Raw genomic sequence first — 24,606 nt, 5'->3', positions numbered from 1 at the left:
TGCCTCTGACTTTTCTGTGACTTAGACCAAAGTTTATACCAAGCATCAAAAACAAAATAAAAGCAAACAAGAACAAAACTACTTCAAAGTGACTGTAGAATTCTCTCAGTTATTATCACATCAACTTCAATAGCATAAGGAGCACTGGATGAGCTTATTCAAATCCCATCTCTGATGCTAACAGTCCATGCAACCCTGGGCAAGTCACTTAACTTCCTTGGTCCCCAGTTTCCTCTGTAAATTAAGGGGAGGGGGTGGGAATCTATGGCTTCTGTGATCCCTTCATGCTCAAATCTCTGCTCAATGAGGCAGTATGGAGCAGTGATTGGGTTCAAATGCCTCCTCAGACCAGCTTGCTGGCTGTGTGACCCTGAGCAACTCACATGCTATTATTAGCACCCCCATTTTATAGGCAAGGAAACTGAGTCTGAGAGAGGTTAGATGCCTTGCCAAGAGTCGAACAGCTAGTAAGTGTCTGAGAGAGGATTAGAACTCAGGTCTTCTTGATTCCAGAATCAGCACTCTGTCCACTAGGCCACCTACTTCATTCAGTGACAAGCCTGGGGAGAAAGGGCAGGCTTGTGCTAACTGTATAAACACAGGGAAACCACCCACTGGGGTCTGTGGAAGAGAAAACGCTGAAACAAGCTTGCGTGTGCCATTCCAGAGGGGAAAAAATCAGCAGTTGGGTAAGGAATAGTTAATAAGAAATGTGCCTCTCTCACTGTGCACATTACAACAAAGGGCTGGCAGCTCCCTGAAGGAAAAGGGCTTGTGTTCTGCCGTTTAAACTTGTCAGTCAGCTCGTGCCAGCAGCCCGTGTGTCTGCCGCCCCAGCACACTCTCATTCCATGTGTCTGTCTGGCCTGCTCTGTTCATCTGTTCAGAGACGCTCCTGACAACTCAGGATTTTTCCTTTTTCTCTTGCTGTGGAATTAAGAGGAGAACCATTACAGCTAATTCTCTGTCACCCTCTCCCACCCCCCTACTGCCACCACCACCACACCGAATCAGAGGAGGAGAAGGAGGAGGAAGAAGAAGAAGAGGAAAAGGGGGCTTCTTACTTTATGGTAGCTTCACATTCATTCCCTTTACGGTTTCCCCAACCTCGATCTCTAGAATGGAAGAGACTGAACTGGTGAAGGAGAGACTCCAGGCCATCACAGTAAGTGTTTACAGTTACAACTCATTACGGCGGTTGCTTAGAGAAAAAGAGAACAGTCATGGCTTGCTCTAAGTGCCAAGCTGGTGGAAGTGATCAGAACTGTCAGATGTAACTGACAGTTAGGGGCTCTGTCCCACTGTGTTAACTTCAGCTACTGGGGCTTCAGGACTGACAAGCGCACAGCAAATGCTTTTTCCTTATCCTGACATTGTGTTTTTAAGTAAATATTTTTAATGCAGGTTGCTTAGCTATTATTTTTCTCCTTCCAGGTTTAAAAAAAAAACACACTCTCTTCCCAAACTATGTTTGAAGGACATTGGGTCAAAAAAAACCCAAACCTGATCCCTCAATTAGGAAACTTCTTTAGACAACTAATAGAGGAATGGGGGGGGGGACGGGGAGGGTTGGGGTATTTGAGGAAGGGAGTAAAAAAAAAATTAAATGAAAGGAAAATACACAGGAGACCTGTAACTTTTTCTTCTATGACACAATAGACTTTGGAGAAAACTTCATGGATCTCACACCAATTTTACCACCCTTAAGCCTGGCATTAAACAAGTAAAAGAAAAGTTTTGGTGTTTTGTTTTGTTTTTTAATGTATCAAGTGAATTCAAAGCTATCAGTTTCCAGTAGTGGCTGCAAGCTGAATAAGAATTCTGATAAAGGAATGCAGTACATGCAATGGACTTTGGGAAATATTTTCATTATTATCAGGAAAGAAATTAGTTTACATTTTAAAGTTTGTTCTTAATGAAGTTTCATCACAAGAAGTGTGAGCCTTAAGTGAGTCAACTTAACTTAGTTTTATTAAACTATGCATTTGGCACTAACCTTGGGGAAATGTGGGGGAATAATTTATCGTTAGCTACCGTCTACTACTTAATAAAGAGGTGTGTGGGGGGTGAGAATTAACATCCCAAAATGCTTTAGTATCTTAGTACACTGAAATAAGCTGACAAAAAAAATGAGCATTTTTTAAAAAATATTAATGCTAAGCCCCTCCTGAGGTGAAAAAATGTTTTCTTTTGCCCTCTGAATTTCCATATAGATATTCACATTCTTAAATTAGTTCCAAATTAGGATTTTCATGAAGTGGTTACAATAACCCAAACCACCCATGAAAGTATTCCATGAATTGAAATCAATTGTCTAAACAATGTTAAAGCAACAGAAGTCTGCAGACCAAGCTAACATACTCCAGTGAGACAATACTTGTTCAAGTGGGTAATGGCTATTGCTGCATACATTGGTCATTTGCCTTTCTTCAGAAATGCTCTTTGGAATTTGGATTGTTTTGTTTTGCTTTGGTGGAGTTTTGTTATTGTTTCATCTTGTTCAAAACCAGTGACAGTTTCAGCTGTCCCACTTTAAGGGACTCAGCTTTGCTCCTGTGGTTTTTGGCCCAAGCCTCAGGGAGTTCAGCTGCTAGCTAAAGGTTATTTTATTCACCCTTGTTTGGGAGGGGAGGGGAGAGAAAAGGTAAACCTCCTCTTTTCCCAGTGTTCCTCTAGCTTAAAGTGAAATAGTTCATCCTCTGAAATAGACAGGCATCTCTTTTATTTAATATTTTTTTTAACTGAAGCATTCACTTTCTCAAACCTGGATTTGCTCCACTGGTTCCCTTTACCCTTTCTCATGGCACAGCGCTGGTCTTAATACTATAGCTTAGAACACAGTAATTCAGAAAAGGGGAAAAGAGATTAGGGGGTTGTAGTGGAATATAGGTAAGTATGAAAGTAGAAAAAATAACCATCTGGCCTGAAAAACAAAGAAGAAAGTTAAGCAGGTAGCTGGATATACAGATGGTACATTAGTAAATGTTCTGAGGGAGCAGTACTAAACATATTTTTAGGATACTATTCCATTAGTTTGACTATATCCCATCAGAAAGAACTTAACTCCTGCCTAAAGTGAGATCTATAGGTAATACTGAATGTCTTGGAAAGATTGTGCTGATCTTAAGTAAGACAAGCATGGTGTTCTCCCAACAACCACCCCACCCTACCATTAAGGGTGGGGTCCAGTCATATTGGTCACCCACAACCTTCAAATGCCTCTCCTTCAATTCCCTCCACACCCCCAAGGAAGGTGGCAGCAGTGATGTATCCAACATCCATATCCCTCCTCATTCCCATCAGAGAAAGATCAACTATATCCCACTCCACTCCCTTCTCTCTTCAAGTAGCCACCTCAACTATTCCTTCCCCATGGGGAAAGATAAATCATGGATTTAGAACTGCAAAAGACCTTTGAGCTCACTGAATCCAACTCCTCTTATTTTCTAGATGAGGAAACCAAGGCCCAGAGAGGTTAAATAACTGACCTAGGGTCAAATATTAAAAGTATATGATACAGGATTTGAATCCCATCTTTTAAAAGAATCCAAGTCCAGTGCTATATCCACTCCACCATATTGTCTCTCTAAAGAGAACAAATAGGAGACAGATATCTCCATTTGACAAACGGACCTCAATTTCCTCATCAGGAAAATAAGAGGGTCCAATTAGATGATTCTAATGTACTTTCCAGTTCTAAATATCATGACACCTTGCTTTGCAGGGCAGGGACTGGTGATATAAGCCGCAAAAATCCTTTGAAACTCCATCCCTGACTACAACTCAATAGAAAAATAATATGAATTTTTGAAGAGTTCACCTTTCTATTTCCTTCCCTAGAATTCCCCTTCCTATCCTTTATAATACTTACAAAATTACTAGGCAATTTGGCCATATGGAATATAGATATAACATGACTTAAACATCTTAATTTGGCCCATACACACACTCTGTCACAGCATACAGTAGAGTACATATATCAGATCATCCGATTAAAACCTGTTCTTCCTGTTAGTGCCAAGAAATAAACTTGATTGCTGTTTCATTTGGTGAAGGAAATATAAAATATCACTATTTTCATTGCAAAAAAAATTTTGGAAGAACACTAGCCTATGAATAAGTCCAGTTCTAATCACTTGGCTTCCCAATCTTTGACTATAGTCATTGAACAATGGCACTAAATTATTATAATATAGGCTTCTTTTTGGCATATGATGAGATTGAAATGAGGGCTAAACTCAAGTTACTCAAGGAATCAACGAGAACAAAGACCAATGGACAGAATGTTGGTTCTGGAGTCAAAGCAGGCATGCTTTATGGCAATACTCAGCTGTTTTTAAGGCAAGATACAGCTTTCAGTAAGGCAGTACAACTTAAAAGCAATGGACTTGAATTCAAAACCCACATTCCAAGTCCAGCTCTCTTACTTACGACGTGTGGACCTTGCACAAATTACTTAATCCCTTAGACTAGAGCCTTATTTTCCATGTCAGTGAACATCTGTCCACATTTTCCCCATCAAAATGTGAAGGTTGACCTAGACCTCTAAAGGCTCTGCCCATTCAAAATCTATAAATGCTGAATAATCCATTCTCTAATGAAGCAAACCCATGGAAAAGTTGCTCTAAAAAGGGAAATTTCTAGGGAGTGGAGGGGGAGATCTATTTTGATGAACTTTATAACAAAAAGTGAAAATTTCACAATATCACTAATTTATCTATCCTTGCTTCAGCTCTCCAATCTGTGGATCAGCTCCAAACCCTCTCTGAATTAACTAGAATGCAATTTCCCATTGCAGTAAGCACTTTTAAAACTATCATTGGAAACAATCAAACACAAAGTAAATCTCTCAAGGATGTTTCATGTTAATACATATCTTTACCAGTGAGAGACTGCATACTATTTTACAGACATGAACAGATAGGGAGGTAGAATGAGTCATTTGAATTTCACCATTGTTTATTGAGGGCAAAAAAGTCTAGTGGGTAGAATACACTCCAATTGGAGTAAGGAAGACTTGGATTTAAAACCCTACCTCTGACATATCTTAGTTATGTGATTTTGGGAAAGCCACTTGATCTCTGAGACGAGGTTACCTTATCAGTACAATGTGGATAATGGCTAATAAAAATAGCTAGCATTTATTGTCATAATTAAAGGTTTGCAAATCATTTTACAAGTATTAACTCATTCTAGCATCACAACACCAGGAAGGCACCATTATTATTGTTATCTTCATTTTACACATGAGAAAACTGGTTGTAGAAAGAGGTTAAGTAACCTACCCAGGTCACCTGACTAATAAACATCTGAGACAGTATTCAAACTCAAGTCTTCCTGACCCCAAGTCCCACACTCTACTACACCACCTAGCTGCCTAACAATAATCCCTATCATACTTACATTAGATAGTGTATATGAAGTGATTTGCAAACATTAAAATGGTATGTAGCTGCATTCTTATTATTATTACTAAGTTTCAAGGGCCACAGGTTCTCTTAGTCATCCTAGAAAGAGTAAAGTGGAAGAGTTGTGTCCACCAATGACGCTTTCTCCAATAGAGTTATTCTCTAAAAGCCAGTGTGGTCCAAAACGAAGAACAGTTAAAGGAACTAGATGGATTTGAATATTTTAAGAGCACTAACCTTCCCTTAGGAGGAGTGATAATTCATAAGCTCCAACTCTTGACGTACCTCTCCACAATGAGCACATTGTTTTATGACAGTCACCATGGTGACATTAGGAAATACAGTTATTAACACAAATGGGAAAGTTCAAAGCCGGGAGACGCCCAAGCTTTAAACTGGCTAGAGATCATAGACGCAACACCTTTTTGGAGTGAACTCAGGAAGGAGTCAGGAGGTTGGAGTCAACTTGGGGAGACAAGCAGGCCCAGATGGCCAAAACAAGGAAAGCAGACAACTGCTGCTTCTGTTCTCATTCCACAGTACCTTTGAATCCCAGGGATATGTGTGGTCAAAGCTGAAAATAACAGAAGGGTAGAAAGAGTTAGGAAGGGTGGGAAAGGAGGATATCAAGCCTTTGCTTTCCTATCACCTTTTGGGTCACATTTCTTAAATCCAAAGCTAGAATAATTTTTTTGTTTGTTTTGGTTGGGGGGGGGGGTTTGGGGGGGGCAATCAGGGTTAAGTGATTTGCCCAGGGTCACACAGCTAGTGTCAAGTGTCCGAGGCCAGATAAAAGCTAGAATTCTTAAAAGGAATACATTGGTAGCTTTAATGTATTAAAACAAAATTTAGAGTCAAATTATATTCCCAGACTTCTTCCTTTGAATATATTCTTCATATTCTTAACTTATTTAATTCAATAACTATTTTACCAGGTGCCTATTGCAAACTCAACATTCTGGTGCTGCAGGCAGGATTTCTTAACCTGGGGTCCATAATTTTTTTCAATATTTTCACAACTATATTTCAATATAATTCGTTTCCTTTCTAATCCTATGCATTTTATTTCATGCATTCAATCTTCTGCGAAGGGATCTATAAATGTCACCAGCTTTCCAAAAGGGTCCATGACACAGAGAAGTTAGGACCCCTTGCTTGAAAGGGATTCAACCAAGCTGGCCTCCTTGGTCTTCCCAGAACATGATACTCTTGTTCCCATGCTGGGAATATCCTCTCTCTTCCCTCCACCCTTGTAATCCTTAGCTTTCTTCACAGTTCAGCATAAGCTCTACCTCCCCCATAAAGTTTTTCTGTTAGTTCCAGTTGTTAGGTCTTCCTCCATATTATTTTGTATATATTCTATATTTCTTATCTATATACATGTTGTTCTCCTTCAACCCACTGTTACTAGAGTCTAACCTTCATGAGGGCAGGGATAGGACTAGAGAATAGGGAATAGACTTATAATTTTATTAATATAAAGAACTCCCAGAACAGGAAACTCCCTCTACCAATGCAAGTCAACACTTTCACTGTTACTTGTATTCTTTTTAAAAAAAGCTTTTATTGATGTCTTTTGTTTTTACATCATCATAATTTTTCCATGTATCCCTACCCCTCCATCTCTTAGAGAGTCATCCCATATGACAAATAACATGAAAGAAAGGAAAGGAAAAAGAAAAGGAAAAGGAAAAAAATCAGTACAACCAATCCATGCATTGAAAAAGTCCGAAAACATTTCCAATATACAAAACCTGTGGCCCTTCCATCTCCACAAAGTGGTGAGCTGGAAGGGTCTTCTCATATCTCTTCATTTGAATCATGCTTTATAATTTCAACACATTCATTTTTGATTTTGGGGTGTGTGTGTGTATGTATGTGTGTGTGTGTGTTTTTTACACTGCTGTAGTCATTATATATGTTGTTTTTCTGGCTCTTCTTGTTACACTCTGCATCAGTTCATACAAGTTTTTCCATGCTTCTCTTTATTCATCACCATCAATAATATAATTTTCCGTTACATTTGTCTAGCATGAATCTGTTTAGCCATTCCCCAATTGATGAGCATGTACTTTGTTTGCAATTAATTCCTTGCCATCACAAAAAGTGATATAACTGTCACTACTATAAATATTTTGATGTATGTGACCCAGTAACGGAATCTCTGGTTCAAAGGCTATAGACATTTTAGTCATTTTATTTGCATAATTATAAATTGCTTTTCAAAATGGCTACACCATTTCACAACCCCATTAACAATGTATTAGTATGCTTATCATTCCACAATTCCTCCAACATTAACTATTGTAATTTTTGTCATCTTTACTAATTTGTAAGGTATGAGATAAAACCTCTGTACAACTTATAGTCTTAAAGGTTTGCCTAAAGCACTGAGAGTTTAAGTGATTTTGCCCAGGTGCACACAGCCAATGTGTGTCCTATACCTAGACAAGACTTAAACTCTGGTTTTCCTGGCTTTGAGATTGGCTCTCTCTTTGAGATTGCCATATTGACTCTTGAGAATTGCAACTATAGGGGCAGCCAGGTGGCACAGTGGATAGAACTCTGGCCTTGGAGTCAGGAGGACCTGAGTTTAAATCTGACCTCAGACATTTGACACTTACTGGCTCTGTAACCCAGGGCAAGTCACTTGACCTCGATTGCCTCACCAAAAAAAAGCAAAAAAAAAAAAGAGAGAGAGAGAGAGAGATTGCAACTATTCAGTTTTTGGTTTTGAAACCTTAGTATGTCCTTGAGTATCTCTTTGTAACCTAGCACACTGCTTGGCACCTAAATAAATGCTTGTTAATTTGAATCATTTTTTGAGGGGTCCTTACTCTCAAGAAGCTTATTTTTAATTGGGAAACTAAACACAAAAGTCATCTAGTCTCTGTTCTCAAAGTCACATTCTTATTGGGGGAGATAACGTATATAGGGAGGGTTCAATGCCAGGGCATATGGAAAGTCTCAGTAGTCCATTGGGTGCAATACCAGGGGAACGTCCAGACGTAGAGGTGCTTGAGATGTATCAGCAGGCTAGATGGCAATTTCTGAGGGTCCAGAGGTTGCCCTCTAATTCCCTTCCATTCATTCTACATTACTCTTCTTTGCACTGGTTTATTCATGTTGTCTCCACCATTAGTTCTTTGAGGGAAGGTGCGGTTTTCACATTTTTTTGTATCCCCAGCATAGTGTCTAGCACACAGTAAACACTTAATAAATACTTGTTGATTGATTGATTGCTTGATTGATTTGATTATACCAGTGGAGCGAATGGTCAGGCCCATCGGAAAGGCAGGCAGAGGGGATTCGATTTAATTCTCTGTGTGCGTCACAATTAAAGCCTTCTTTTAAAAAGACTAGGGTTTGTAGGGTACATTATAGGGAACTGAACATGGATCACTGAGGCCAGATAGAAAGAAAGCTCTTACAGTGATAGAGGCATGAGGGCATGAAGGGCTAGACTAAAATGGTGGCAATGGAAATGAAAAGTATAGCCATGAGAGACATTTTGGAGAAAAAATTAACAGGACATGGCATCTGGGTGAAAGAAGCAGATAAAGGAGAAGGCTGAGTCCAAAATGTTTAGTTCCTTCCTTGGCTTTAAGGGATGAAGAAGAAGGATGGTGAAAGTCCTCACTTTCATACTATATGAAGAAACTTAAGATGTCTATAGCCAAAAGAGAGAATAGACAGGGGGACATAATAGCAGCCTTCAGGTATTTGAAGTGTTCTTACATGGAAAAAGGATAAGGCATTCTCTGCTTAGGCCCAGAAAAGCAAGAGGTAGAAGTTTTAAAGTGATGAAGTTAGCTTTGATGTAATGGGGGGAAACTTCCTAATAATTAATTAGTGTGATCTAAAAGGGCAATGGGCTATCTTAGAAAATGGCAGGCTTCCTCTTACTCCAGGTCTTCCTGAACAATCTGTGACTATGTGTTGTATATGTTGGAGAGGAAGTTTGTTTTCAGATTCAGGTTGGACTAGATGGACTTTGAGATCTTTTCCAACTCTGAATCTGATTCCACGAAAATTATTCCTAACTGGGGGCCGTAGCAAGAATAGTGGTACAACTCATAGCAACAGGAAAGTGAGGAGAGGGATGAGGTGTCAAAGGCAGGGAGGGAAGATAAGGAGGATATGATATGTTTCATTTGAAATATGATGAGTTTGACGGGAAAGGTAAGAAGTGAGAGAAGAGAACTGGAGATTTAGATTGGGAGTCATCATAAAGCTGAAAGTTGAAAATAAAAGAATGATGAGAAATTACAAAGAGAAAAGAAATAATTGTAATAGCCTCCTAATTGTTCTCCCTGCCTCTAATCTCTCTCCTCTCTAATCATCCCATGCATAATATAAACCATGTCACTCCACTGCTCAAAATTCTACACTGGCTCCCTATTACCTAGAGCAGGGGTGGAGAACCTGTGGCCTCGAGGCCACATGTGGGCCTCTATGTCCTCAAGTGCAGCCCTTTGACTGAATCCAAACTTCACAGAACAAATCACCTTAATAAAAGGATTTGTTCCATAAAACCTGGACTCAGTCAAAAGGCAGGACCCAAGGACCTAGAAGGCTACATGTGGCCTCAAGACTGCAGGTTCCCCCCCCTCAACATAGAGGATAAAATACAAACACTACAGCCAGGATTTAAATAACGGCATGGTCTAATTTCTGCCTACCTTTCCAAACATTTATTACTCCTTTTCATGCATTCTCTACTCTAGCTAAACCACCCTACTTGCCATCCCCTGAAGTTGGCATTGCATCTCCCATCTTCCTGCCTTTGCCCGGTCTGTCTCCCACCCCTGACATACACCCATTAATCACTTGTTCTTCTTTACTTCTTTCAAGGATCAAGATGGGTACCAGCTCCTCTTTGAAGGTTTTTTTTTTGTGATCCTCTTAGCTGTTGGTGATTTCTATGCCTTGAAAATGCCTTCAAAGATTATCCAATTCTGTCTTTGTTTCCCCAGTTTACAGTGTCTTCAACCACCAGGCATTTATTAGTGCTTTGTTAAATTGAATTCAGACAAAGAATTTTAAACTTGGAAAGAACCTTAGAAATCAGCTCATCCTATTGCCCACCCAGTGCAAGAATCTCTTCTATGCACCTCTAACAGATAGTCATCCAGCCTCAGATCACTTCCAGTAAACTTTTCGCCAATTAGAGCTGGGTGGCCAGATTGGTAATTGCAAACAAGGACCTACCCTTCCACCCACCTCCCCACCCCATTTTTCTTTCAGCCAATGTATTTCACTTGGAATCTTTGTAACAGACTGTAGGATGTTGTAGTAAAAATAAGGATTACCCTCTTTCTTCCAAAAAGTACATAATCTCTCTGCCACACATCCCAATTAAGTATATATTTCCCTGTATCCCCAGTGCTTAGAACAGTGCTTGGAAATAGAAATTGCTTAATAAAAATGCTTTTTCAATCGTACAGTCCTTCCTTCTCCTACCTAGGCATACATCCACCTACTTCAATGGATCCTTGATCTCACCCATCTATGTGGGTACTTTCTCCACCCAGTATAACTTTTAATCCCTCTATGCTTTCTCACCCTTTGCAATTCCCAGATCCACAGAATTTCAAAGGGATCTCAGTAGCCATCTAATCCCAAGTCATTCCAGAAAAAAAGATTATCTTCTGTAACTCACCCAACAAATAAATATCTAGTATTTGACTGAAGACCTTTGGTGAAGCGGGGGGGGGGGGGGACCAAAAGCTCCAAAGGCAGAACATCAAACTTAAATGGTTTCTTTGCAGCTTACACTCATTTTTCCTTGTTCTTACTTCTGGGGCCAAGCTGGACAAATCTAAACCCTCTTTCATATGACAGCCGTTCAAATACTTCAAAACAGTTTTCATGTTCCCTTTGAGTCTTCTCATCTCTAGGCTGAACATCTCCAATCCTAGTCCATATCTTTCTGTAAATACTCCATAGGTAATCCACTGAACACACTATACTGTATGCATTGCATGGGCATGCGAGCATGGATGGGTTGAGTTCAGTTACTGAATCAAGTTGCAATTCTTCATGAGCCCATAGGGATAGTTGTGTAAAGATGGCAAATTGAGATATAAGAGTCATCTAAACAAGGAAAGCATTTCCTAACAATCAAGTCATCATCCTCTACTGGATTTTCCATCATGTTGTACTGAGATTAAACTTCTCCTTTGGAAAAAGAACAGCTTCTTCAAACAAGCATGCTCTGCTACATTTCTTTGCCAAATACAATAGCCCACCCAGAAATGGGATTGTTGCTGAATTACTGTTATTAATTTTTGATGGATCATTAAGGAAATGGGCTCTTGGATAATGAAGGAAGTTTTTCCAGCATGACACACAATGATAATGTAGTTTTGTAAGGCCAACAAATCACTGTGTACTTTCTTAGTGTGAGTTCATAAGATCAAGAGTTATCTAGCCTAACCTCTGCATTTTGTAGATGAGGAAATTGAAGCCCAGAGAGATTAAGTCACATAGATAATAAATTTAAAAAAAAAAAACAGGACTCAAAATCAAGTTAATAGTGAAAAGGAAGAGGCTCTGCATTGGGAGTTGTGATTATAGCCTGGAAATATTGATATGTAGAGGAATTCAGTGCTGGATATGAAACAGTACCTATGTTTCCTTATTATTCATCTCTTGATACTCTAATAGATCTGTGATTGCATTGGAGCATGCATTCTTTCCAACAGGGAGAATCACAACTTTCCTACTTTCTCATCCATTTAATTCTCAAAAACGTCATTCTGTATATCTTCCACAGAGGACTGACCCAAGTGCTAGAGGTTTTCCTTTGCTTCTTTAAATATATCCAATAAAACTGTAAGGGTGTTCATCTGTTGTCTCTCCTACTACCCGACCAGCCACCTCTTTTTCTGGACATACCAGTCCTTGATAAGATTTTTTATGCTACTTCTCATGCTCATGTCACCATAGATGAGGCCATATACTTGTACCTACCATGTGTCTTTACCTTGCCTTTTGGAGTATTCAAAGATTCACAACCATATAGTTACACTGACTTTAAGGGAAGGGACTTTTATGGTAGCGAGCAGTTTCAGAACATTAAAATAATTGTAAATTTTAAAAACATATGTAGGAGACACCTACAAGGTCCCACCTGGAAGCCACTTTTGTCTGCTTAAGAGACATTTCAATAAATTAAGAAAGACTCTTTGCAGACAGTAGTATAAGTTTAAATTCTTGAATTAATTTAAATGAATATTTCATTAAGACCCAGCTTGACTTTTCCCAGAAATATCCTGATGAAGTCAGGAAGTACCCTCTGAGAGCATCTGCTTTCCCTGACACCCCAGCACCAGATGGGACTATTTAGGTCATTGATACACCTATGCTTGTCAAGAAAAGGGCCAAGTATTAATGGGACTAAGGCAGCCACTTAGGACATAAAACTAAGTTGTCCTTTTAAAAAGTGGATGTAATTCAAGACTGTCTTCTGTCCTAAGCTCCCAGATTTCAAAAGGCAGCTGTAACAGTGATCATTATTCTACAGAGGCTTAGCATAGCTTCATAAAGCACATTAAAATGAGTTATTGTAGCCATAGAAAATTAGCCTACAAGCAATTCTTGGCTCCACTACTTACTAACTATGTGACCTTGGACAATTCACTTCATTTCTCTTGGACTCAAGTTGCTCATTAAATTAGACGGTCTATAAAGTTTCTTCTGTCATTTTATGATTCAGTTGAATTCAATAAGAATTTACAAGTGCCTACTTTTGGCACTATCTAGAGATGCAAATACAAAAATAAAAAGATTGTACGGTCCCTACCCTAAAGGGGCTTACATTCTACTACTTGGGGAGGGATGTACTTATTACATAAACACAGACAAGTATAATGCAAGGGAAGGAGGGTATGATGCAGTCAAAGGAAAGGTCCAGACTAAAGGCTCAGAGATAATGTCTGGGCAGGAAAAGGACACATGCCACGGAGAAAGCATGAACTTCAGATGAAACTAGATGAAATTGTGAACAAACCTCTTCAGGTTATTTGAAGGCTAATCAAATGGTCATATGAAGACCAGAATACACTATGATTCCAAACTAAAGTTCTGAAATAATAAGATAAAGGAAAATTAAGCTTTTCAGAAAATTAAATGTCATTAAAAACACTAAATATTAATCTAAGCAACTCATCTTGTTTATTAACTATTTACATCTAAACTAATTTCAACAAAAAATTTAATGTAGCACTTTTTCATTCCTTTCCCCCTAAATTCCATCAAGCAATAAGTATTTATTAAACTTGTACTATATGCCAAGGGTCTATGAGGATGTAACACTGCAGATAATGTCAGACTTTTTTAATGTATTGGCTAGTTTTTCTGAACTTTTTTTGTTTTTTTTTTTACTCTTTGTTATAAGGGATGACTCTCTGGACAAGGGAGAAAGACATTGTAAAATGTAAAATGTAAATGAAAAGGAAAGAAATCAATAAAATTTGTTTTTAAGAATATACACAAGAAAACCTGAGGATAAAAGGAAGAGGCACCAGAAGTCAGGTGTAAAAGTCTTAATATAGAAGGTGTGGCTTGATAATAATAATAGCTTCCATTTATATAGCACTCTAAGGCTTGCAAGTTACTTTACAATAACCTCATTTTATCCTGACAGCAACCCTGGGAAGCAGATGCTACTATTATCCCCATTTTACAGTGGGGAAACTGAGACAGACAGAAGTTAAGTGACTTACCCAGGGTCACACAGCTGCTAAGTGTCTGAGGCTGCCTTGGACCCCAAATCTTCGAGGACCTGTACTCTATACACTGTGCCAACTAGCTCTATATTTTTCTCGATAAAGTTGTTACCATTATGTAGATTGTTATCCTGGTTCTGCTCATTCTGTATAAGTTCACAGAGGTCTCCCCAGTTTCCTCTGAAATTGTCCATTTCATGGGTGGAGCCAAGATGGTGGAATGAAAGCAGTGACTTGCTTGAGCTCTCCCCCAAACCCCTCGAAATACCTATAAAAAAATGGCTCTAAACAAATTCTAAGGCAGCAGAACCCACAAAAAGACAAAGTGAAACAAATTTCCAGCCCAAGACAGCCTGGATGGGTTGAACAGAAAGGTGTATCATGCAGGGCTGAGAGCAGAGCCCAGTGTAGCCTGAGCACACAGGCCGCAGTGAACCTGGAGCAGGCCTCAGAGGACTGAATCACGGGCAGCTGTGGCAGTTTCCAGACTCCTCAATCCACGAATTCCAAAGACAACTTAGAAGGTCAGTGGGAAAAGTCTGTTTCTGGGGTGCTGAGAGAGGAAGGTGGGGTCTCAGTTCCATTCCCTGAGAATGGGCCCTGGGGTGGGCAGCTGCTTCAGGGCCTCCAGCCCACAGACTGAAGTGGCTGGATAGTGGCTGATCTGAGGGGGATTGCAGGGATCTCTCTGCTGGTGCTGAGGAAGGAATCTCTTGCTTTGCCCATGCTTAGATCTGGGTCACAGTTCTGGACGGGGGTCCTGGGATGAGGAGGAGCGCCGGTGTGGTGGAGCTTATACTGGCCGTGGACAGGAAACCTTCCTCACAGTTCCAGGACAGAAAGGAGTGCTTGTGGTCACTAACAGACCACAGCACAGGACAGGAAAGGAATAAACACCTCTCCCCTTATCATACCACCTTGCAAGAACTAAAAATTTACAGGTCCCTACAAGTGTCTCTGAAAACATCTATATAAACCCCTGAAGCTTGGGACAGTACATTCTCCACATTGGAAGCAGACTTTTACCTTAACAAAGAGTTTAAAACTCAAGTAATTGTCCAGGATCATGAGCAAGCAGCACAAAAAGATTCAGACTATATTATCTTACTTTGGTGACAAAGAAGATCAAAATATACAACCAGAAGAAGACAACAAAGTCAGAGCTCCTACATCCAAAGCCTCCAAGAAAAATATGAATCAGTCCCAGGCCTTGGAAGAGCTCAAAAGGGATTTTGAGAAGCAAGTAAAAGAAGTAGAGGAAAAACTGGCGAAAGAAATGAGAGTGATGCAAGAAAATCATGAAAAACAAGTCAACAGCTTGCTAAAGGAGACCCAAAAAAATACTGAAGAAAATAACACCTTAAAAAATAGCCTAACCCAAATGGCAAAAGAGGTCCAAAAAGCCAATGAGGAGAAAATGCCCTAAAAAGAAAAATTGGCCAAATGGAAAAGGAAGTCCAAAAGATTACTGAAGAAAATACTTCCTTAAAAATTAGAATAGAGCAATTGGAAGATAGTGACTTTATGAGAAATCAAGACACTGTAAAACAAATCCAAAAGAATGAAAAATTAGAAAACAATGTGAAATATCTCATTGGAAAAACAACTGACCTGGAAAATAGATCCAGGAGAGAGAATTTAAAAATTATTGGACTATCTGAAAGCCATGATCAAAAAAAGAGCCTAGACATCATCTTTCAAGAAATTATCAAGGAAAACTGCCCTGATATAGTAGAACCAGAGGGCAAAATAGAAATTGAAAGAATCCACAGATCTCCTCCTGAAAGAGATCCCCAAAGGAAAACTCCTAGGAATATTGTAGCCAAATTCCAGAGTTCCCAGGTCAAGGAGAAAATATTACAAGCTGCCAGAAGAAACAATTCAAGTACTGTGGAAACACAATCAGGATAACACAAGATTTAGCAGCTTCTACATTAAAGGACCGCAGGGCATGGAATATAATATTCTGGAGGGCAAAGGAGATAGGATTACAACCAAGAATCACCTACCCAGCAAAACTGAGTATAATCCTTCAGGGAAAAAATGGCATTCAGTGAAATAGAGGACTTTCAAGCATTCTTGATGAAAAGACCAGAGCTGAATAGAAAATTTGACTTTCAAATACAGACTCAAGTGGAACATGAAGAGGTAAACAGGAAAGAGAAATCATAAGAGACTTATTAAGGTTGAACTGTTTACATTCCTGCATGGAAAGATGATATTTATAACTCATGAGACCTTTGTCAGTATTAGGGTAGTTGGAGGAAAAAATTATATGTATGTATAGTAATAGGTAGATAGTAGATAGTATAGTATAGATAGATAGATAGATAGATAGATAGATAGATAGATAGATAGATAGATAGATAGATGGCACAGGGTGAGTTGAAGATTAAGGGGTCATATCTGGAGAATAAAATTAAGGGATGAGAGAGGATTATATTCAGAGAAGAAGAAAGGGAAAGGTAGAATGGGGTAAATTATCTCACAAAAAAATAAAACAGAAAAGAAAATGCTCTTACAGTAGGGGAAATGGGGAAGGTGAGAGGGAATGAGTGAATCTTATTCTCATAGGATTTGGCTTAGGAGAATAACATACACATTCAATTGGGTAAGGAAATCTGTCTTACCCTACAGGAAAATAGGGGGAGAAGGGGACAAGAGAGCAGGGGATGATAGAGAGAGGGCAGATTGGGAAAGGGGGTAATTAGAAGCAAATACTTCTGAGGAGGGACAGGGTCAAAAGAAAGAATAGAATAAATGGGAGGGCAGGATAGGATTAAGGGAAATAGAGTTAGTTTTTCACAACATGTCTACTATGGAAGTGTTTTGCATAACTGCACATGTGTAACCTATATTGAGTTGCTTGCCTTTTCAATGAGGGAAGGTGGGGAGGGATGAAAGAAGAAGATTTGAAACCTAAAGTTTTAAAAACATATATTTAAAAAAATGTTTTCACATACTACTGGGAAATAAGAAATATAGGAAATGGGGTACAGAAGTCTGTCCTGTCCTACAGGAAAATAGAAGGGGAAGGGGATAAGAGAAGGGGGAAGAGATAGAAGAGAGGACAGACTAGGGGAAGGGATATTCAGAATGCATGCCATCTTGGGATGGGGGGAGTGGGGAGATGGGGTGAAAATTTGGAACTCAAAATCTTGTGGAAGTAAATATTGAAAACTGAAAATAAATAAATTTATATCAAATATGTGAAAGGTTCTCATATGGAAGCGAAAAATAAAAAAATAGAAAAATGAAAAAATAAAAATAAATAAAAATAAATAAATAAAATAAAATGAAATTGTCCATTTCATAATGTCTTATGGTACAACAACATTCCATTATATTCATATACCCCAATTTCTTCAGCCATTAACCCCAAAAAGGATATTCCCTTGTTATTGTTGTTCTGTTGTTTCAGTTGTGTCCAACTTTTTAAGGCCCCATTTGAATTTTTCTTGGCAAAGATACTGGAGTGGTGTGCCATTTCCTTCTCCAGCTTATTTTACAATGAGGAAACTGAGGCAAACAGGGTTAAGTGATTTACACAAGATTACACAGGTAGTAAGGGTCTGAGGCCGGATTTGAACTCAGGTTTTCCTGCCTCCAGGCCCTGTGCTCTATCTATTGTTGCACCCACCTCCCCAATTTTTGGCTGCCACAAAAAGAGCTGCTACAAATATTTTTGTACACATAGATTCTTTTTTTCTTACTTTGATTTCTATGGGATATAAGCCTATCAGTGGTATAACTGGATCAAAAGTTATGGACAGTTTGCTAACTTCCTGGTCAAAGTTCCAAAATGTTTTCCAGAATGGCAGGATCAATTCATAGTTACATTCCAGTATACCTATTTTCCTACAACCCCACCAATATTTTCAGTCCTACTTAAGAAAAATCACTTTGGCAGCTATGTAGAGCATGGATTTGAAAGGGGACGGACTTGAGGCAAAGCCCAATGAGGAGGCTATTGCACTAGTCCAGGCAAGATTCTTTGTCCATTCACTCCTCATTCACATTTGCTCATGATCACAGATACCATGTGCTTCATTCTTCTGGTTATTCTTTTTTCAGCTTGTATCATTTCACAAAGAATTGTCCAGACTTCTCTGTATTCCCCTTACTTATCCATTTTAATTACATTCACTGCATTAGAGTACTACAATCTATGTGAACTTTTCCCTATGGTTGGAAGTTTAAGTGACTTCCAGGTGGGTGTTTTGGTTTTGTTTTGGGCTATTTTTAATAAACACCAAACCACAATCCACAATACAAGTATCGAACTTCCTCCACGTTCTGTCGCTCACTCTCATGACTCCCATGACCAGAAAAGATAAGAGGAAAACCTAGAACCATAATAGCTCTTTGATCAGTTCTCAACACATTCTCCGCAGACCTAACCACAGAGTCATAAAAACTTAGATTTGGAAGAGACCTCAGAGGTTGTCTGAAGCAACTTCCCATTCAAAGCCAGAATTCCCTTAACAATATCCTTCTTTTACTCTCCAGACAGAACCCCCAGGCTGAAACTCTAGGGAGGAGCAGGAAAAGAAGAAAAGTTAAAAGACAAGGCAGAAGTGGTATTCGCCATAATTTGCTCCTTCCCTGAATCAAAGGAACAGAATTAAAGTAGCCAGATAGACCAGCAGAATACCACTAGCTAGTACAGTAGATAGAATGCTGGGCCTGGAGTCAGGATGTTTATCAGTCATGTGATCTGGGGCAAATCACTTTGGCTCAACTGTCAAATGGGGATGATAATAGCATCTACATCATCTATGGCTGAGAATCAAATGAGATAATATTTGTAAGGTGCTTAGTGCCTGGCACATAATAGATGCTTAATAAAAGTTTATTCCATCTATTCATCCATCCAATACCATTTCCCTGTCTTTTATTCACCTCGATCCCTACATATAAGACAAATAAAGGCAGTGAGTATGTCTTTTAATTTCCCACAGTATTGAGCAGGGTCTTATACAATGTAGTCATTCTATATTGGATGGATGGATGGGTGGATGTATGATGGATGGATGGATGATGGATGGATGGATGGATGGATAAATAAAATGTCCCTCTAAAGGAAAAATCAGTCAAGATTTTTCAAATTGAGAGTTTCACTCCACTCTACCACCACTGGCTTCAAGTTTGAGTCTATGTAAGCCTGTGCCAATCAGTCAGGGCTAAATAAATGCTTATTCCTTTACCCCTCCCCCTTCCCTTTAGTCAGTCAGTTAACAAGCATTTATTAAGCACTTAATATGAACCAGGCATTGTGCTAATTGCTGGGTACACAAAAGCCCATGTCATTACAGTTGTCTCTTGATTTTTTAGGGACTAAAGATTCAATCTATCCAAGCCTCTTCTCTGTCAATTCATGGTATTTTGCTCGGTTGCCTGTTTCCTAGGACTTCCACCAAAAAATAAGCTAGGAAATAAAAGGTAGTAAAATTCAAAATAGTCAGTTTTGGCTAGTGTTAGGATGTAATGCTTGTTTGAGAGGAAAGGAGAATGAAATTATTTTCTGAAATGTGGTTTGAATAAGTGCAGATTAATTATTCACTCTATCCTGTTTCCTAATGCATGAATAACAGAAGGTTGGGATATTGCAGAATCTGATACAAGTATGCTCCAAAAGGTAGAAGTTACTTCTGTGGTCTCTTTCAACTCTATTTCAATTCTATTTCCCTGCCTTTTCCATTAGATGTTTCTTTTGAAAAAAACATGTTTGTCCCATTGCCATCTTCCAGTCACGTCACTTCCAATCACATCTATTATTATAGAAAAAGCTGGCTGACCCAGAAAGGCATATTGTACTGCCTCATTATTTTGTCTTGTCATCCCACGTACTATAGACAATAGAGCTGTGTATGCTACAAAACTGTCTCACTGTTAATATTTAGCATTTTAAAAGATATCTACACAAGGACCCTAAATGCCATCACTATAAATGCTCCCATGTAATGAATAGATGAAGAGGTCCATAGGATGGAGTGTTTGTATGTACAATAAATTGTACTCATCGTATTACTTGATGTAATATAATGGTGTGTTATAGGCTCTTGTGTGGTTAGAATCACATTGATATTAGTTGCATGTAATTTTCAAAGAAAAAGAAAGCATCCTTTTAAACAAGTGGACTCTTAGGGGATTGACAGAGCCAGAAACCCAGAAAACTATGTAATTGTTTAAAACTTCTTTTGAAGGAATAATAATGATTTGACTTGTTCATAGTGGATAATGTTGTAAAATGATTCTTTAGGCATATTTATAAGTGACAGCATGTTGTAATGGAAAGACCCTTGGGCTTATGAGCAGACTTTACCATGTTTGACCTTGGACAAATCATTTAACTTCTTTAAGCCTCCATTTCCTCATCTGAAAAATGGGAACAATAATACACTACCTAACTCACAAGACTGATGTAAAAAGCAAATGAGATACCAAATGTAAAATACTCTGTAAACCATCAAGCACTTCAGTAAGTGCCAACTATCATTGTTATTGTTATTTGTAATGCTAATAATATAATTAGGTTATTGGCTTAATGGATTCAATAGAAGCACTCTATCTCCTGAAGACATCTTGGGGATAGAGATAATCAAATGTACTGAAGTCTATGTTTCAAATCAACCCCTGTTGTTTTATGTCTGGCTTACTGTTCTACACTATCCTTTGAAGGAGTTGCATGATTTTATGAAATTTGGTACACTACCAATGAGAATTAACACGTTTTAAATATCCTTGGTGCTAATTCTTCCATTTGAAAAAAAAAATTGAAGCCAATGGTTTTCAAATAAGTATATCTTTTATAATTTTAACAGACTTCAATGACTTTTTATTTTAATTTTACTAATAGTTTTGTTTTTATATACTTTCAATGCTAAATATATATATCCCTTCCCTCACCCTTACCTCCTATGCACTCATTCACCCACTGCAAAAAAGATGTTAAAACAAAGGAAAAAAAGCCACTCAACAAAACTGACCAACACATCAGCCCCATCTGAGAGTATATGAAGCATTCCATACAGAGTTTGTGTACATAAAGGAGGGAGGGGCATTTTCTGACTTCAGTGAAATGTAATCCATTGGTAGAGGTTGCAGAAAAAAATAGCTTATGATGAAAACGTATCTTAAAATAAAATGTCACCTTCTCCAAACATTTACCTTATACTTTGGGAGCTGGAGTGAAGAACCTTGCCCATTCTGACTGATACATAATATTCACTACTTTAGTCTTTAGTTGTTAGATGCATTAACAGCACCAGGATGAGTCTACTGGTCCCAAAATGGCTCTGATCCCTGCTCCCACCTCTAGCCACTTTTCTGACCCCAAGCTGCCACTGTCCAAACAATACCATTTGCTGCAGAGGGCAAAGGCATTGCTTAGGGTGAGGGGACTCTCCATGACACAAACACTCCATCCTATGGACCACTTCACCTGTTTATCACATGTGGACATTTATACTGGTGGTATTTAGGATCCTAGGGGTATAAAAGGAAAATTGAAAAAAAATCATAGAATTATAAATCTGGAACTAGAAGGCACTCAAGAGGCCAGTTGGTCCAACCCTCTTGTCTTATAGATAAGAGAACTGAGGCCCAGAGAAGTTAAATGTTTCTTCCAAGGTTCCATAGGTAGAAGTTGGATTTGAACCCAAGCCCTCAAAGTCCAGAGTAAGTATTCTTTCCACTGTGTCAAGCTGCCTTCCTCACAATTATTAGCCTTCACTGTTTTTTTTACATTCTAGGGGGAAGGAGAAATTCTGTATTGCTTGAATGATGTCTCAAAGATCAAGGAGGTAACTGACTTAGCATGGTTTTCAGAGTAGCATCAGTTCTCTTTGGCCTGGTCTCGAAAGTACAGTTGTAAAGAAGAAACCCCTAATAGTTGTGCTTTAAAATAGAAGAGGGGCTCTTCCTGTAGGTAACATGGATAAAATCACATTATCTTCTTACACACAGTGAGGACAGTGCTTAAAACTGAAGCATGACATGCCCTTTTACACAGTCATCTTGGAAGGTTGTACACTTCTTTCAAAATGCTGTCCCTTCTCAAGATGTTTTTAGAAATCTCTTTTGGAATGGCCTTCAGTGTAAGCTACACAACATTGATCTGATTTCTTCACAGTCATAGTAAAGTTATACAGTTGGGAACAAAACACAGTATTCCCCCTTGGTCTTCTACTTTATTTGCCACCCATGGATCAAGCTCACTTCTGACTGTTTATAAAAAATTAAATTCCCCCTCAAAAACTGAAAATGTACCACAGTCAGGAATATCTGAATCTGAATCAAACCCCATTTCAGATACTTTTAAACTATGGCTTTAGGGAAGTCAGTCCATCTGAGCCTCAGTTCCTCAGGCTCTGATAAATAAAATGGGGCTAATAATAGCACCAATCTCAAAATGTTGTTATGAGGAATCAACTGAGGTCATCTCTATAAAGTGCTTTGCAAACCTTAAAGTGATGTATGCTTAAATGACAATTCCTGTAGCCTCCCCACCCTCCAAGCCAACCCAAAAACAAATTTAAAGTCTTTCAGGGCAAGCACCATTTTCCATCCCTCTTTATATCCCCAATGTCTACCAAAATCCCTTGTATGTTGAATAAATACTTGTCAAATTTAATTTAACGGGTTCTGAAGGCAGTTGCCAAAAAGTGCTGAGAATGATCAGAACAATTGTAGCATTATTGGAATAAGCATAGATTCTATCATAATAAATACTTTGAAGAAGCTCTGATATTTTTGCCAAAATTTTGTCTCCTTACTTTATAGTCACATCTCATAGTCATTGATACTGTGATAGAAATGTGATCTCAAGGACTGAGCACCATTACTGTATCCATTCACCTTTACCTCTGCACAGAAACAAATTTTAGTATTATTACACTTCATCTCTGCCCTTTTTTCCCCAACTGTTAGCAATGCAATCCTGCTAAGAAGGAAATCTACCAAGTTTCTTTTTTTGTTGTATGTTTGTTTTTTGGCTAGGCAATAGGGTTAAGTGACTTGCCCAGGGTCACACAGCTAGTAAGTGTCTAGTGTCTGAGGTCAAATTTAAACTCAGGTCCTCCTGACTCCTGGGTTAGTACTCTATCCAATGTGCCACCTAGCTTCTCCAATTTACCATGTATCTAAGCTTCTTCCCTATGGAAACCTTGGCAGGCTCTCCTTCCCGCTCCCTATACCCTAGAAGGCCATATCGCTAAGAGCTTCTTGTTCTTTGCCATCTATTCATCGTTCCATTTACATTTTCATGCCAAAAAAGACTTTTCTCATTTGATGCTTCCATCTCTGTTTTAAAATTTTAAATTTGTCTCCTTTAAAAATTGTCTCCTTAAAATGCTTTTGACCAATAAGTCATTCAATTCCATATACTCACGCTAAAGACTCTCCATATTAGGCTAAAAGTGAACGAAAAGGAAGGGAAGAATGGCTAGAGAGATAAATAATAGGGTTATTTAAATGAATTTTTAAAATGGAATCTTGTGTTTCTCTCAAGAGTTTTTCTTAATCTCATTTTACTTTCTTTTGTCTTAGAATATGCATCCCCAGGGCACCCTGTGGGGCTTTAACCCAAGCCAACAGCATACAAATGACATCAATAGCAGGGTGAGATATTTAAGTTAATTGTAAAAATGAATTATGGTTTTTTCCATTGTAGGACAAAAGGAAATTGCAAGAAGAAATCTCACAAAAGCGCCTGAAAGTAGAGGAAGAAAAGCTAAAACACCAGCATTTGAAGGTAACTTTGGACTTTCTTTTCAATGAGATTTTATTTGTCTTTTCTAAATGTGCTAACAATTTAACATAAAATCTCCATTGGGGGAAGGAAAAAACCCATGCTGCTCTATTAATTCTCTCATAAACATAAGGAACATCCATCTACTAGTAGTATTTACATGAGGCTAATGTCTTCTAGACATTAAGTTAATAAGTTAAAAGGAAATAAGTTAAGGAAATAAGTTAAAAACACGGTCTCCTTTATTATTTTTGAATTTCCCAATATTTGTTAGGTAACCTTGATAATCTGGCCTCAAGGATTTCACCTTTGACAGTCTTGGCCAAATCCCATAGGGATTTAATCCTGGCAAGAAATTCCTTTTGAAGTCAATGAGAGCCCAGAGGTATGGAACAAACAAGCAATTTATCCCACTAAAAGATGGGTGTATTTCAAAGCTTAGTATGCTGTCGTCTGGGCATGGTTTGGGTTTTTTAAGGGTTGTTCTGTTTTAATCAAACATGAGATCATAGACAGAAATAAACTCTAGTTCAAAAATCAGACTTTACATCTTCCATTGGGTGTGTTCCCTTAATAATTGGAGCACACTAGGTTTCAACATTTCATTATATAGCTTGGTAACAGGATGCAACCAAATGACAAACAATAGCTCCTTGTGAACAGCCTCAAGTAGGAGACTGTATTTATCTGGCAAGACTTCTATCAATTAGCTTAA

The 24,606-nt window shown here is 38.5% G+C and overlaps 1 protein-coding gene across 1 annotated transcript in view; it reads left to right on the top strand.

The window, feature by feature from the left end:
- Positions 1-789: 789 nt before the first annotated feature.
- The window catches only part of PALMD (palmdelphin), a 71,590-nt gene continuing 47,773 nt past the window's right edge, over positions 790-24,606 (top strand). The window contains 2 exon segments of the mRNA XM_020999665.2: positions 790-1,165; positions 23,814-23,894. Of these exon segments, the coding sequence (XP_020855324.1) occupies positions 1,121-1,165; positions 23,814-23,894 (126 nt within the window). The 5' untranslated portion in view covers positions 790-1,120.

The sequence above is a fragment of the Phascolarctos cinereus genome, unplaced genomic scaffold (genome assembly GCF_003287225.1).
Source record: "Phascolarctos cinereus isolate Bilbo 61053 unplaced genomic scaffold, phaCin_HiC Scaffold_5;HRSCAF=322, whole genome shotgun sequence".
Lineage (NCBI taxonomy): Eukaryota > Metazoa > Chordata > Mammalia > Diprotodontia > Phascolarctidae > Phascolarctos > Phascolarctos cinereus.
Note: the sequence above shows the minus strand (reverse complement) of the source record. Positions and strands in the feature narration are given on the sequence as shown.